Below are 13,078 nucleotides of genomic sequence, written 5' to 3' on the forward strand. Positions count from 1 at the left end.
GATCTACTCACATTGGCATGTTTTCAAACTGCTAGGTTGGCAGAAGCTGGAGCTAACAGCGGGCGCTCCCACAGCTCCCGGGGTATACCACTATACTGTAATATTATTAGTAATATTACATGTAATATATAATACATAATTAAGAATATTATATTGTATTATTATTAGTATTATATTGTATTACATTATAATAATATCAATATTATATGTATATATTCTCTCACATCTCAGGAGAAAGGCTGTAGTTCAATAGTAGAACACATTTCAAGTTTTTTAAAAATACCAGTGGCCAGATTTTGTTCATTTTCATGGTTTCCTCCTTTCTGTTGAAATTGTCCACATGCTTGTGAATTTCAATGGCTTCTCTGTGTAGTCTGACAGGGTGGTTGTTGTTAGAGTGGTCCAGCATTTCTGTGTTCTCAAATAATATGCTGTGTCCAGGTTGGTTCCTCAGGTGCTCTGCTATGGAATTAAAAAATTCTAAAATCAAGACAGTAAATAAAGACACTGGGAATTCCAGACAGGAAACAATCAGGGCCAGTTAACACCTCCCAACAAAGGATTCTCTCAGGCAAGAAGCAGCCAAGTTTTGAGGCTGCAAAACTATTCAATAAGGCCGCAAAACTATTCAAGGCAGCCAATTACAACATTCACACTTACCTCAGGCAGACAAGAGTTCTTTCTCCCAGCCTTGACCTTCCACAGAGATATAAACCCCACTTGCCTAGTTTCTGATATACCTCACAACCTCTGAGGATGCCTGCTATAGATGTAGGCAAAATGTCAGGAGAGAATGCTTCTGGAACATGGCATTACAGCCTGGAAAATTCACAGCAATCAAGCAGTTGTGACTTCTGTTTGCTGCCTCAGTGCTTAGGTGTTTGTCATAGAATTAGAACAGACCACAAGGGTCATCCAGGGAAACATATAATCATGGAGTTGGAAGATACCACAAAGGCCATGTAATCCAACCCTCTGCTATGTAGGAAAAGCACATTCAAAGTACCTCTGAAAGATGGCCATCCAGCCTCTGTTTAAATGCCTCCAAAGAAGGAGCTTCCACTACACTCAGAGGCAGAGAGTTCCACTGCTGAACAGCTCTTACAGTCAAGAAGTTCTTCTAATCCAGTGGTTCCCAACCTTTGGGCCTCCAGGTGTTTTGGGCTTCAACTCCCAGAAATCCCATCCAGCTTACCAGCTGTTATGAACTTTTATTTTTTTCATGTCAGGAGTGACTTAAGAAACTGCAAACCACTTCTGGTATGAGAGAATTAGCTGTCTGCGAGGACGTTGCCCAGAGGATGCCCGGATGTTTTGATGTTTTTACCATCCTTGTGGGAGGCTTCTCTCATGTCCCCACATGGAGCTGGAGCTGATAGAGGGAGCTCATCCGCGCACTGCCCAAGTTGGCTTCAAAGCGCAAACCTTCAGGTCAGCAACCCAACCTTCAAGTCAGCAGTCCTGCTGGCACAAGGGTTAAATCACTGTGCCACCAGGGGCTCCACTGCGGGCTGTTATGAACACCTGGAGACCCAAAGGTCGTGAACCACTGTTCTAATCAAAGCATTCCCAGCAGAGAGCTAACCAACTAAATAACCTCCAGAGAAGGAGACTCCAGCCTCTTCCACACAGTTGAGTAAAATCCCACATTTTCTGTTTTGAACTGGGATATCTGGCAGTGTGGACTCGGGGGCCCTTCCACACAACCATATAATCCAGAATATCAAGGCAGAAAATCTGACAATATTTGCTTTGAACTGGGTTATCCGAGTCCACACTGCCACATAGTCCATTTCAAAGCAAAAAATGTGGGATTTTTTTAGCTGTGTGAAAGGGGCCTTAGATAACCCAGTTCAAAGCAGAAATTCTGGGTTATATGGCTGCGTGGAAGGGCCTCCACTACCATCCAAGGCAGCACTGTCAACAGTCATTATCTTCAGAAACATCTTCCTAATTGTTTGGGTGGAATTTCTTTTCCTGCAGTTTGAATCCATTATCCAGGTTAGTCTGCTTCTGTGTCAGGCAAAAATGCTTCCCTCCTTTTCGGCACCAGGGCTTTCAGGGTTAATTCGTTCTTCTCTGTCATCACACACAGCCTTCATTTTGATCTCAAAGGGCAGCATCACTCTGCATTAGCCTCAAGATCAAGTCAGAGAGGTTTGCCTCCTGGGGAAAGCCCCAGTGTAGAAAAAGAATGATGTGTTTGCATACATGATGCAGAGGTGCCAGCCACGTGTTTGCAGACATGTCTTTCAGTGTTAGGAAGTTCACAGCAGAATCCATTAACCCATTTTGAATTGCATTTTTTAAAGATATTTTGGGTGCATCTGATGCCACTTTAACTGAACTTGTAATTTATTGGGAAACCAGCCCTCTTTGGTAGAGAAGGCTAAAGACCGTGCAATGTTACAGCTCCCAAAATTCCACAGCATTGAGCCATGGCAGTTAAAGTGGTGCCAAACTGGATTAACCCTACAGTGTAGATGTACCTAGTGTGGAGTGTGAGCCGCCTTGAGTCCCCATGGGGAGAAAGGCAGGGTATAAATAAAGATAATAAATAAATAAATAAATAAATTCCCTTTGTGTGTCTTTTTTTGTTGCTGTTGTTTTTCTTCAATTTGACTCCAGCTCATGTGGACTCTGTCCTAGGATGTTTTTTCTCATGATTTATTCAAAGGGGGCTTGCCATTACCTTCCTCTTAGGCTGAGAGAGTGGGATTTTCTGCCATGATATTCTGGGTTATATGGCTGCGTGGAAGGGCACGCAGTAGACAATAGAACCAAAATCTCCCATGTCACAATCCTATACTCCAATCACTACCTCACAATTATCATTCATTTCCTATAATACAAGTCTGAAGCCAACTTTTAAGCCAAGAAAAGCGACTGGTTGATCTTGGGCAAGTCTCACTTCTCTCAGCCTAAGAGGAAGGCAACGGCAGGCTTTGTTGGGGATTGTGGATGATAGATGGGAAGCTCTTACGTGTGCCCATGAGCCCAGAGACACCCTGCAGAATGATGCACCGCTCAGCTTTGCAGAACAAATAACACAGGAACCTTTACTAAATCCATGAGATCAACAGAACAATGGTATTTACAACAGTCCTTCTGTTTGCTTACAGAAAACAGCAGTTATAGGTAATGGACTTTCTTAGTCCATGAGTCTACTTCAGTAAAGATCAGCAGCAAACAAGGTCCCAGAAAAATGTCAGGCTTCTCTGAGTACAGAGCCATTTTCTTTCCAGCCAGTACTCAGAAGACTCACTCACACACACACACACACACACACACACACACACACACACACACACAGAGAGAGAGAGAGAGAGAAACCTGTTCAGACTGGTTCTCCAGCAGCAGGATAGCAACAGTTAGAAACTAATTCCCAGGTCCTTGCAAAATCAGCCAATCGGCTCCATGCATTTGATTTTCCAGTTAAAACACATATATAGACAAGCCTCCTCTGAATAAATCTTGCCAAGAAAGCCCATGATATGGCTTGCCTTAGGGCAGAGATTCTCAATGTTCATAATGCCTTGACTCTTTAATACAGTTCCTCATGGTGCCCCTCAATCATAAAATTATTTTTGTTGCTACTTCATAACTGCAATTTTCCTACTGTTATGGATCGTAATGTAAATATCTGATATGCAGGATGCATTTTCATTGTTATTTCTCTTTCTCTGTGGGATTCAGCCATGGAGGGACCACTCCACACCTCTCTAAACCCTTTCCTCCACCCAGGCCCCCTCCCTAGGCCTCCCCTCCCTCATCTTCTCCCTTCCACCTCTAGGTTTGGTTGCATTGTTGGAGTGATATAAGAGTCTGTAAGTGGATACTAAGATCACTGTGTCCAGTCCTGTGTCATACTGGTCTTGAACTGTAGCTAATAGATTAAGTCGTTTAGAAATTGAAATACAGAGAGACTTTTAACTGGGTTGCTGTGAGTTTTCTGGGCTGTATGATCATGTTCTAGAAGCATTCTCTCGTGACGTTTCAACCACATCTATGGCAGGCATCCTCAGAGGTTGTTAGGTCTGCTTTTCCTCATGGAAAAGCTATGTGACTTGTTAGGGACTGTTCATTCTTATTTAAAATAGCCTTTGCCCGATGAATTGTTTTGAATGTCACAGAGAACATCATGCGTAAGCCAGGCCATGCCTCCCAGAAGCTATTGGCAATGTGCAGCGGCTAGAAAATGGACATCAATTCTGGGAGTCCTTGTCGTTGCCTATAGCAGGTTCGATCATGCCTGAGATTCTATCTGAGAATGTGATTCAGCAAAACAGCTGGGATACATTTCATGGGAAAAATACTAAGTGTCTGAACTGGACCTTGGAAGCCTGGATATTTTAAGCAACAACAGCTGGTGTGATAAAAGGTTTCAATTTAGGCGGTCTGCAGACTTATTTATGATCAGGGGTGAATTTCTTTTCCTGCCAGTGGCCTGAGCTGACTCTAAATTGAATATTGATTTAATCTTTCCAGGTGGTTATCATGTAAAATACTTATTTGCTGACTCCTTTTTTAATTAAAGTTTGTATATTTAAAATATAAACATGGTTTAATGTGATGGGAAGAGTGGCTTTATGATGTACCCGAGCTTCTGTTGAAACAGCATTTGCAAATATGGCTTCTAATAATATGCAAGCAGTGTTTCCTCAAGTTGAATCTGAGGTAGACTTTAAGGTAGTTGTTTTTAAAACATCAATATAAACAGGTTAGCTTTTAGACTACAACTCCTATAAATTTCCACCATCAGTAGGGTGAGTAGTATAGGATTTTGGGAATTATAATCCAAGCTGTGGTGACTGAGGGTTTACAAGACAAGAGTGCGTCCAGTTTGCTCTGTGTTTTGATTTGAACTTTAAAGGAACAGAATTCTATTACCAAAATAGATTCAGCAGGTTTGGCAACTCCTTAAAGTTCAGACTAAAACCCAGAGCAGATTCACTACCCAACTGACAAAGAAGCCACTGGTTACCATTGCATGAGGAAGCTTATGTGAATCCTACCCCAACCTCCAGCTACATATCAAACATTGAAATTGTGTAACTGTACAATTCTACAATGAGCTCACGGCTAAAACAGCACACTCCAGTGTTTACCATCTCTACATTTCATGTTCTCTGCATCCAATTAATCAATGTGACTCTTATTTACAAAATATGTCTGCAAGCTCTGTTTCTTCCATAACCCAAAATTATTCATTGCTGGCGTCTGCAGGGCTTCTGGATATAGCTAGGAATAAACAGAGGTAATGGAAATTAAGCTTGCTTTGCCAATATTCAGCAGGCCAGTTTGAACCTTTGAGGAAAAGCTGGCTGCAGTCTTACTAGTAACGCACAGCTTCTTACACAATTCTGCCATCTATAAATAGCAGCAGCCGTGTTAATGGAAACTCTGGCAATGAAACGTCAACACTCGGTGAAGCGGATTTTTTTTTTTTATTGTGAAGCAGCAGACCAACATGAAGCATAAGCTTAGATTCGCTTAACATTAGCACCATTGGACTAAAATATATCAGCAAATCCCAAGTGAGTATCAGGAAGAGGCATGGGAGCATAGAAAAATGGAGAAGGAAAAACATTTCAAGAATTGCATTCTCAGCAGACATGGGGGGAAAAGTCTCTTTCAATCTGGTTTTTACATACTGAACCAGTGGTACCTTATGAAAAGACTGCACCCGCACCATTTACAAGCATGAAAATGCTCTAAATTTTTGTCTTTTAAGAAGGTGGGTTTTTCTGTGTAATCATATTTGGCCATAGTTGTTAGGGGGGGATGCTGAAGTTGTAGCCTAAAATATGAAGATTGAAGAAGGTTGTGGAAATTCAAAAATCAGTTTGTACCCTGAAGTCCCTACTCCCATTTTTCCACTGCATCAGAAAGGTCTCAAGATATATATACATAGAAGTAGTATATTGGCATCCCTGAAAATTATAAGAAGGGAAGCTAACCTGCAAGCAAAATGAACTTTATGTGCAGATTATCTCTTTTCATTGACATGGGGCCTCTTCCATGGCTGGGAAAGCTTTGTGTGCTCACTGAGCTGATTACGGGGCATTTTGGCTACCTGCTGATCAGTAAGGTAAAGATAAAGGTTCCCCTGACGTTAAGTCTAGTCGTGTCCAACTCTGGGGGTTGGTGCTCATCTCCATTTCTAAGCCGAAGAGCCAGCGTTGTCTGTAGACACCTCCAAGGTCATGTGGCCGGCATGACTGCATGGAGCACCGTTACCTTCCCGCCGGACCTATTGATCTACTCACATTTGCATGTTTTAGAACTGCTAGGTTGGCAGAAGCTGGAGCTAACAGCGAGAGCTCACCCTGCTCCCCGGATTCAAACTGCAGATATTTCGATCAGCAAGTTCAACAGCTCAGAGGTTTAATCCACTGCACCACCAGGGGCTCCGCTGATCAGTAGTTTACTGTATAATATCATGGACCCTGGTCAGGCTGCGGCTGAAACACCTGTGCTAACTGCGGAAAGACCTGGACTCGTGACACTTAACCTGGGCTGGATGAGGTCTCTTCCAGCTCTATAATTCTATGATACAAGAAGTGATAGCCGGGAGCCTGCAAAAATTCTGGAATTCATAGAGCTGGAAACAAGCCCTTCTCCTGTGTGTCAGATGGGAAGCTACAGGAAACAAAATCCATGTTCTCATTGAAGATTAGTCTGTAAGGTTGTATCTCGAGGCAAAGATGTGAAGCTTCGTGTACTAGACTGTGAGGGCAAAAGTTCAGAAGGCCTCATTTTGACAGAGTAAAGTTGCACATTGGGAATTGCCCCTTCATGCTGGAAATGCTCCCTAGATGTTGTTAGATTTCAGCTCTAGTTTATGATTAATACTCAGGAATCCCAGAAGTTATGGCCCAACATCATCTGGAGACCCAAGGGAAACTACCAATTAATCATGGATTTGTAACATGGTCACCCACACTTTTGGATTGCAGCTCCGTCATCCTTTGCCACTGGCTCTGGAGCAGGCCTCCACAATCTGCCCCTCCCCAGCTGTTTTGGCCTCCAACTCCCAGAAGCCCTAGTCAGCTTGCCCAATGGCCAGGGATTCTGGGAGTTGGAGGCCAAAGCAGCTGGAGGGACTCAGGTTGTGCAGGCCTGCTCTGGAGGATCACATTCTTCCCATCTCGACGCTAGACAGATCAGGCCATGTGGAACTGTCTCAATTAATTTTAAATAATGTATGTGTTTTAAATGCGAAGTATTCAGTATAATTTGCACCTACTTATCACATGTCACATATCAAATAGTGTGGGGACATTCCTCAGCTTGATATGTTGTTATCGTGTCATTTCCGATTTTTGATGCCTCTTACAAGGTTTTCTGGGTGTGACTGTGTGACTGTGTGACTTGCCCAAGGTCAACCAGTGGGTTTCCATGGCTAAACAGGGAATTGAACCCTGGTTTCTGTAGGCATAATCCAATGCACAACACTGACTATCAATTTAAGAGTAAGAATTTGTTCTTAATCTTATCTTCAAGTCTGATATGGCATTGGCATATAGTCTTTCAGATGTTGTTGAACTGCAACTTGTTTCTATAAGCCTTAACCACTTATAGAAAGTGGTGAATAATGCTGAGAGTTGATGCCCACCAATATCTGGAGTGCTGCATATACTGCCCTTCCCTAGAATTACACTCTTACTTTTTCTACAGATTGTCAAGGCAACTTAACTATTTTAGTATTTCAGGCTTGGATGAGCTGATTTTATTTTGAGTAATTTGGTAAATCTGATAGATTGTCAGATTCTAGTATAAGAAATAATATGAAATAGTACTAAGTTGTGTGATTCCTTACAAAACCAACTCCAGTTTTCTAAACCCTAGACATATACCTTTCTACATAAGCAGTGGCTGGTGAAGTGGGGGAAGACTGAGTAGTACTTGGATATATAATCACATAGCTAAATACACAATAATTACATTATCTCCCAGGAGCCCCCAGTGGCACAATGGGTTAAACCCTTGTGCCTGCAGGACTGCTGACTTGAAGGTTGGGTTGCTGACCTGAAGGTTGCCAGTTCAAATCTGGGGAGAGTGTGGATGAGCTCCCTCTGTCAGCTCCAACTCTATGCAGGGACATGAGAGAAGCCTCCCACAAGGATGGTAAAACATCAAAACATCCGGGTATGCCCTCGGCAATGTCCTTGCAGACGGCCAATTCTCTCACACCAGAAGTGACTTGCAGTTTCTCAAGTCACTCCTGACATGAAAAAAAAAATCACCCAGGACCCCTAGGGTACTGCTTCTTGAACTATGGGTAACAAACTCAAATGGGGTCCCATAAGAGAAAATGGGGGTCACAAAAATTAGTAACAGTAAAAGGTTTCTGAACACCACCCAGTGGCCAGCATAGACATTTACACGAATCTGGTAGCAAGCAACAATGTGGACTCTGCAGAAAATATTTCCACTTAATGAGAAGGAAAATCAGCCTGTTTAGCAAGCCTTGCAAATGCTGATTTGTTATCAACAATGTTTGGTTTTTATACCTGTCATATATACATACATAACTGGGGGTCATGTAAAAATGTCTCAGGTGGAAAGGGGTTGTGAATGAAAAGTTGAAGAGGCCCTGCTCCAGAAGACCCTGTAAGGAAGCTTGAAAAAGGTAGGTCTTCAGGAGCTCTTGGGCTTTGGACAAGAAAGCAGAGAATTCCAACTTCCATAGTGATAATCCCTCTCACCCTACTATGCACTACATAAAACAAATCAATCAACATATAGGCATACATAAATTAGTCTTACACCTGCATAGATCACTAACATGATGTCATCTATTATATTCAGAGATGGTGCTCCAGTTTGGACATAACAGTAAACTGTAATTTGGCATTACGAGAGCGCTCCCCTGTTATCTTCTCCACTGTGGCCATAGGAAATTCAAAAGTATATGTTTGCATTCGAGTTCATTTACAAATTGCAGTGGCATTTGAATCTAACCAACTTCAAAACAAAGTTTATGAAGGTAACTTCAATAAATTAATCAAAAGTGGGAATTAAGACATTTAGCTTCCTCCTGACAACTAGTCTTCAGTTTGGGAAAAGGAATTTTCTAAACCCAATGTTCGTAATGGTAAACCATGATTTAGAGTTATGTCTGAACACATCTGGTACCTGCTTGGCAAATGTTGGATCCAAATGCTGGGGGAAGACTATAGCTATTATGTGTTACTTATATATGTACTCCTAAGGGTGCTTGGCTAGCCATGGTGGGAAATACATGCTGGATTATTGGCTTGTTGCAAAAAGATATTTTTAAAAGATTCCTAATGCTCACCATTGTATGGTGCAAAAGGGAACATAAGTAGATTTGCTTCCAGAAACTTCAGATTCAATGCAAGACTCAGCATGCCATCAGTTAAATGGCACAGTGGTGAGTACTGCATTGCAAAGGGACAAAATAATTAAGAACATGGAACTGTATTTAATTTTTACAGCATATGGTGCAATGTAGCTGTCAGCTTGTGCAGTAGTCCATGAGATGATGTTGTGGTAACAGAAGAGTAAATGCCCATTTGGTGTCAGTCAAAAACTAAAGACTTTTGCAGACCATTTGTATTTTCTAATGGCTAATACAACAGTAGGAAGCCTGGCGAAGAGGTTTCTTTTGCTTGACAAGACTCTGGTACAGATACTGTTGGGCAATAACTGGGCAAGGATGGTGGCGGTCTGAGTTCAACAACATCTGGAAGACCACAGGTTCCCCATCTAAGCCTTAAAGACACTTGTATATAGGAAGAAAATCCAGTTTTGTCCTTGACTACTTAATGAGAAAAGCTCAGCAGCAAAACACATTCTCTCAGGCTCTTATCTCCACTTTGGCAATTTCTAATGTCAGCTCGAAAGGGGCTTTCTGATTTTTTCCAGCTTAACATACCAATAGCAATCAATGTAGCAACTTCAGAATCAGGAGTAGATTCACATAAAACCAGCAGCCTTTAGGCTGCAATGACTATCTGACCTAGGAGTCTTTCGGGAATTGCTTGTTATATGTTGAGCACAGTATTGACTTTTCAGAAGCAGGGCATGCAGTCTGAAGAGAATGTATTTGGACCCCATGCCATTAGCCTAACCAATCCTAACCAGGAATGCACTGCACTGGATATTTCACTGATTTACAGCACCAACCAGAGCTCTGGATTCTTATTACTTCTACCTTTTTGACAATACAGCCGATGATACAGCAGGACAGGGAATCCAGTGCTCCAGCAATATTGAGGGATACAAATTAAGAAATAAAGCAATATAAAATTGCTAAGGTTTGTACAAAGAAAACATGTTTCTGCCTCTCAACAGGCAAATAAACACAAACTTTCAGGCGAGCCTAAAGCAAATTACTTTCTAAGGTCTCGTTCACAAAAAATCCAGCGTGAGGCTCAACCGAGGGGAAAATAATTGCAGCAACAAAAGCCCCCGAAGGAAAGGTATTAATCAGGTTTACTGCATTTAGAAAGAGCAGAGGAAAATAAGATAGAAGGATGGGTAGTGATGGAGGGGAGGATGCTGCTGTACCCTCAATAGGATGCCCCCAGGAGGACAGATGCCTTCTGCAACAGCTCTTTGTGGTTCATATACAAAGGGACTCTCTTGTCCACAACCTGCCACCGGGCAGTCACCTCAAGATCACAGCCCTGGAGAAACTGGAAAAACAAACATGACAATTGGTTACTGTCAGTTTCCCTCCAGCATCTTGCAAGCCAGGAGGAAGCAGTCATAGCTCACACATTACAGGGAGCAGGGAAGGGCTGTATATTGGGACTATTGGAACATCCAGAATCTCCCCAGGATTTGGTCATAACATGGCTAAATAAACAGGGACTACTGAGTATGTAAAGACACCTGTGAAGAATAACCATAATACATACAACTGAGATTTGCTCCATTTCTTTCTATTTAGAACAGTGATTCTCAACCTGGGGTCCCAGATGTTTTTGGCCACCAACTCCCAGAAATCCCAGCCAGTTTACTAGCTGTTAGGATTTCTGGGAGTTCAAAGCCAAAAACATCTGGGGACCCCAGATTGAGAACCACTGATTTAGAATAATATAAAGCATTATGTTCTATATCTGACTACATGTAAAATGCTGGCAGTGTTTCTATATAGTATATTCTCAGGAACCTTAATCTAATGTATTGTAATTACTGACTAATATACGAGCCGTGGTGGGGCAAGGGGTTAAATCCTTGTGCTGGTTGAACTGCTGACCTGAAGGTTGGCGGTTTGAATCCATGAGATGGGGTGAGCTCCTATCCATCAGCTCTAGCTCGCGGGGACATGAGAGAAGTCTTTCAGCAGGATGGTAACACATCCGGGCATCCCCTGGGCAATGTCTCTGTAGATGGCCAATTCTCTCATGCTAGAAGCGACTTGCAGTATGTTCTCAAGTCGCTTCTGACACAGTTAAAAAAACCTGACTAATATACCACGTTCACTCAATGCATATATTTTGATGGAAGATGAACACAGAATTGGACTGGAAGACCTAGGGATTCCTAGAGTGGTTCCCTCTACAAATCTCAATGTCCTTCAGCATTACTATAGTCAACTTCTGGCAGAAGATAAACATACAGTTTTACTAGAGGACCTAGAGATTCCCAGAGAGAACCTTTTATATCATATTGAGAATAATCAATTGTTAATAATCAAAAGTCTGACTACACTCTCTTTTCTACACTCACAGTCTTTTTTCTTTTTTCTTTGATAGTGGATAATCACACTATGTAACTAAATTTGAAAAAAAATCTGTTCCTGCTCTGAAAGTATTATTTCCTGTTTAATTGTGCGGTACATACTTTGAAAGTGGTTGTTACACTCCAGAAACTTTGTTTTGTGGCTGCTATAAACTATATTGAATTGGTTGAGACTCCATAAGATACTCATTGAAAAACTATAGCAAAATGTGCTGCAGGTAAAGTAAAGTTAAAAATTTTCCCTGACATTAAGTCTAGTCATATCTGACTCTGGGGGTTCATGCTCATCTCCATTTCTAAGACGAAGAGCCAGTGTTGTCCATAGAAACCTCCAAGGTCATGTGACCGGCCTGACTGCATGGAGTGCCGTTACCTTACCGCCTGAGTAGGACCTACTGATCTACTCACATTTGCATGTTTTCAAACTGCTAGGTTGGCAGAAGCTGGGGCTAACAGTAGGAGCTAACCCCACTCCCCAGATTTGAACCACCGACCTTTCAGTCAACAAATTCAGCAGTTCAGCCATTTTAATCCGCTGCAGGATGTCAAGGTTTTTGCAGTTTAATAAACCTTTTCCATGTTTTTATGATAGAACCAATTAGGAAATGACATTTATAACCCAGGAACAAAAAATGTGTTACAAAGTGTTTTTTTCTTCCTTAAAATGTAATTATTCCTCACATACTTGCTAGCTTTTGAACAGAAGATTTCATGTTCAATCTACAAAAGGATGCCGCCCGACTGGGCCTCCCACACAGAGTCTCAGGACTTGTATCCAGAGGCATAGCCACAAAAATCACTACTATGACACATACCGAGTTCATACGCTTCATCTCCACATCGTTGTGGTCTTCAAAGTGCACATTGATGGCCACTGTCTCTATCCAGGCATTGTCAGTATTCCTGGGGTCATCCATATATCCTTTGTATATCTATAGAATGTGGCATAAAGGCAAGATGGAAAGACAGAGATAAAAAGGATGGTATTTATGTATACTGAGAATTTGCTGTGATTCCAAAGACTGCCTGTCTCACAGTAAAGGCACTTCATCTGTGCTGAAAAACTTTCATGTCTGGCTTTGTTCTCTTTCCACTGGAAAACAAAATAATATAAAGAGCAGGACAGGGAACCTTTGGCCCTACAGATATTATGAACTCCATTTCTTACCAGCCCTAAACAGCCTGTCCAGTGATAAGATATATTGGGAGAAGCAGTTTCTCAGTACCTACAAGGCGGAATATTCCTTGCTGCTGCTGCTGCACAGTAAAGTTAACTCTGGCACTGCAGATATATTTTAAACTGTATGGTGAGGATAAAAAAGGGCAACCAGGAGCTCCCATCTTTGGTTCTGAAATTGTT

The 13,078-nt window shown here is 41.9% G+C and overlaps 1 protein-coding gene across 7 annotated transcripts in view; it reads right to left on the minus strand.

The window, feature by feature from the left end:
- Positions 1-5,428: 5,428 nt before the first annotated feature.
- The window catches only part of trpm2 (transient receptor potential cation channel subfamily M member 2), a 61,222-nt gene continuing 53,572 nt past the window's right edge, over positions 5,429-13,078 (minus strand). For all 7 annotated transcript variants that reach the window (XM_062976476.1, XM_062976475.1, XM_016992124.2 and 4 more), the window contains 2 exons: positions 12,534-12,650; positions 5,429-10,667 (listed from right to left, as the gene is read on the minus strand). In XM_062976476.1, the coding sequence (XP_062832546.1) occupies positions 10,542-10,667; positions 12,534-12,650 (243 nt within the window). In that variant the 3' untranslated portion in view covers positions 5,429-10,541. The remainder of the gene's footprint in view (positions 10,668-12,533; positions 12,651-13,078) is intronic.

This window comes from Anolis carolinensis, chromosome 3, assembly GCF_035594765.1.
Source record: "Anolis carolinensis isolate JA03-04 chromosome 3, rAnoCar3.1.pri, whole genome shotgun sequence".
Lineage (NCBI taxonomy): Eukaryota > Metazoa > Chordata > Lepidosauria > Squamata > Dactyloidae > Anolis > Anolis carolinensis.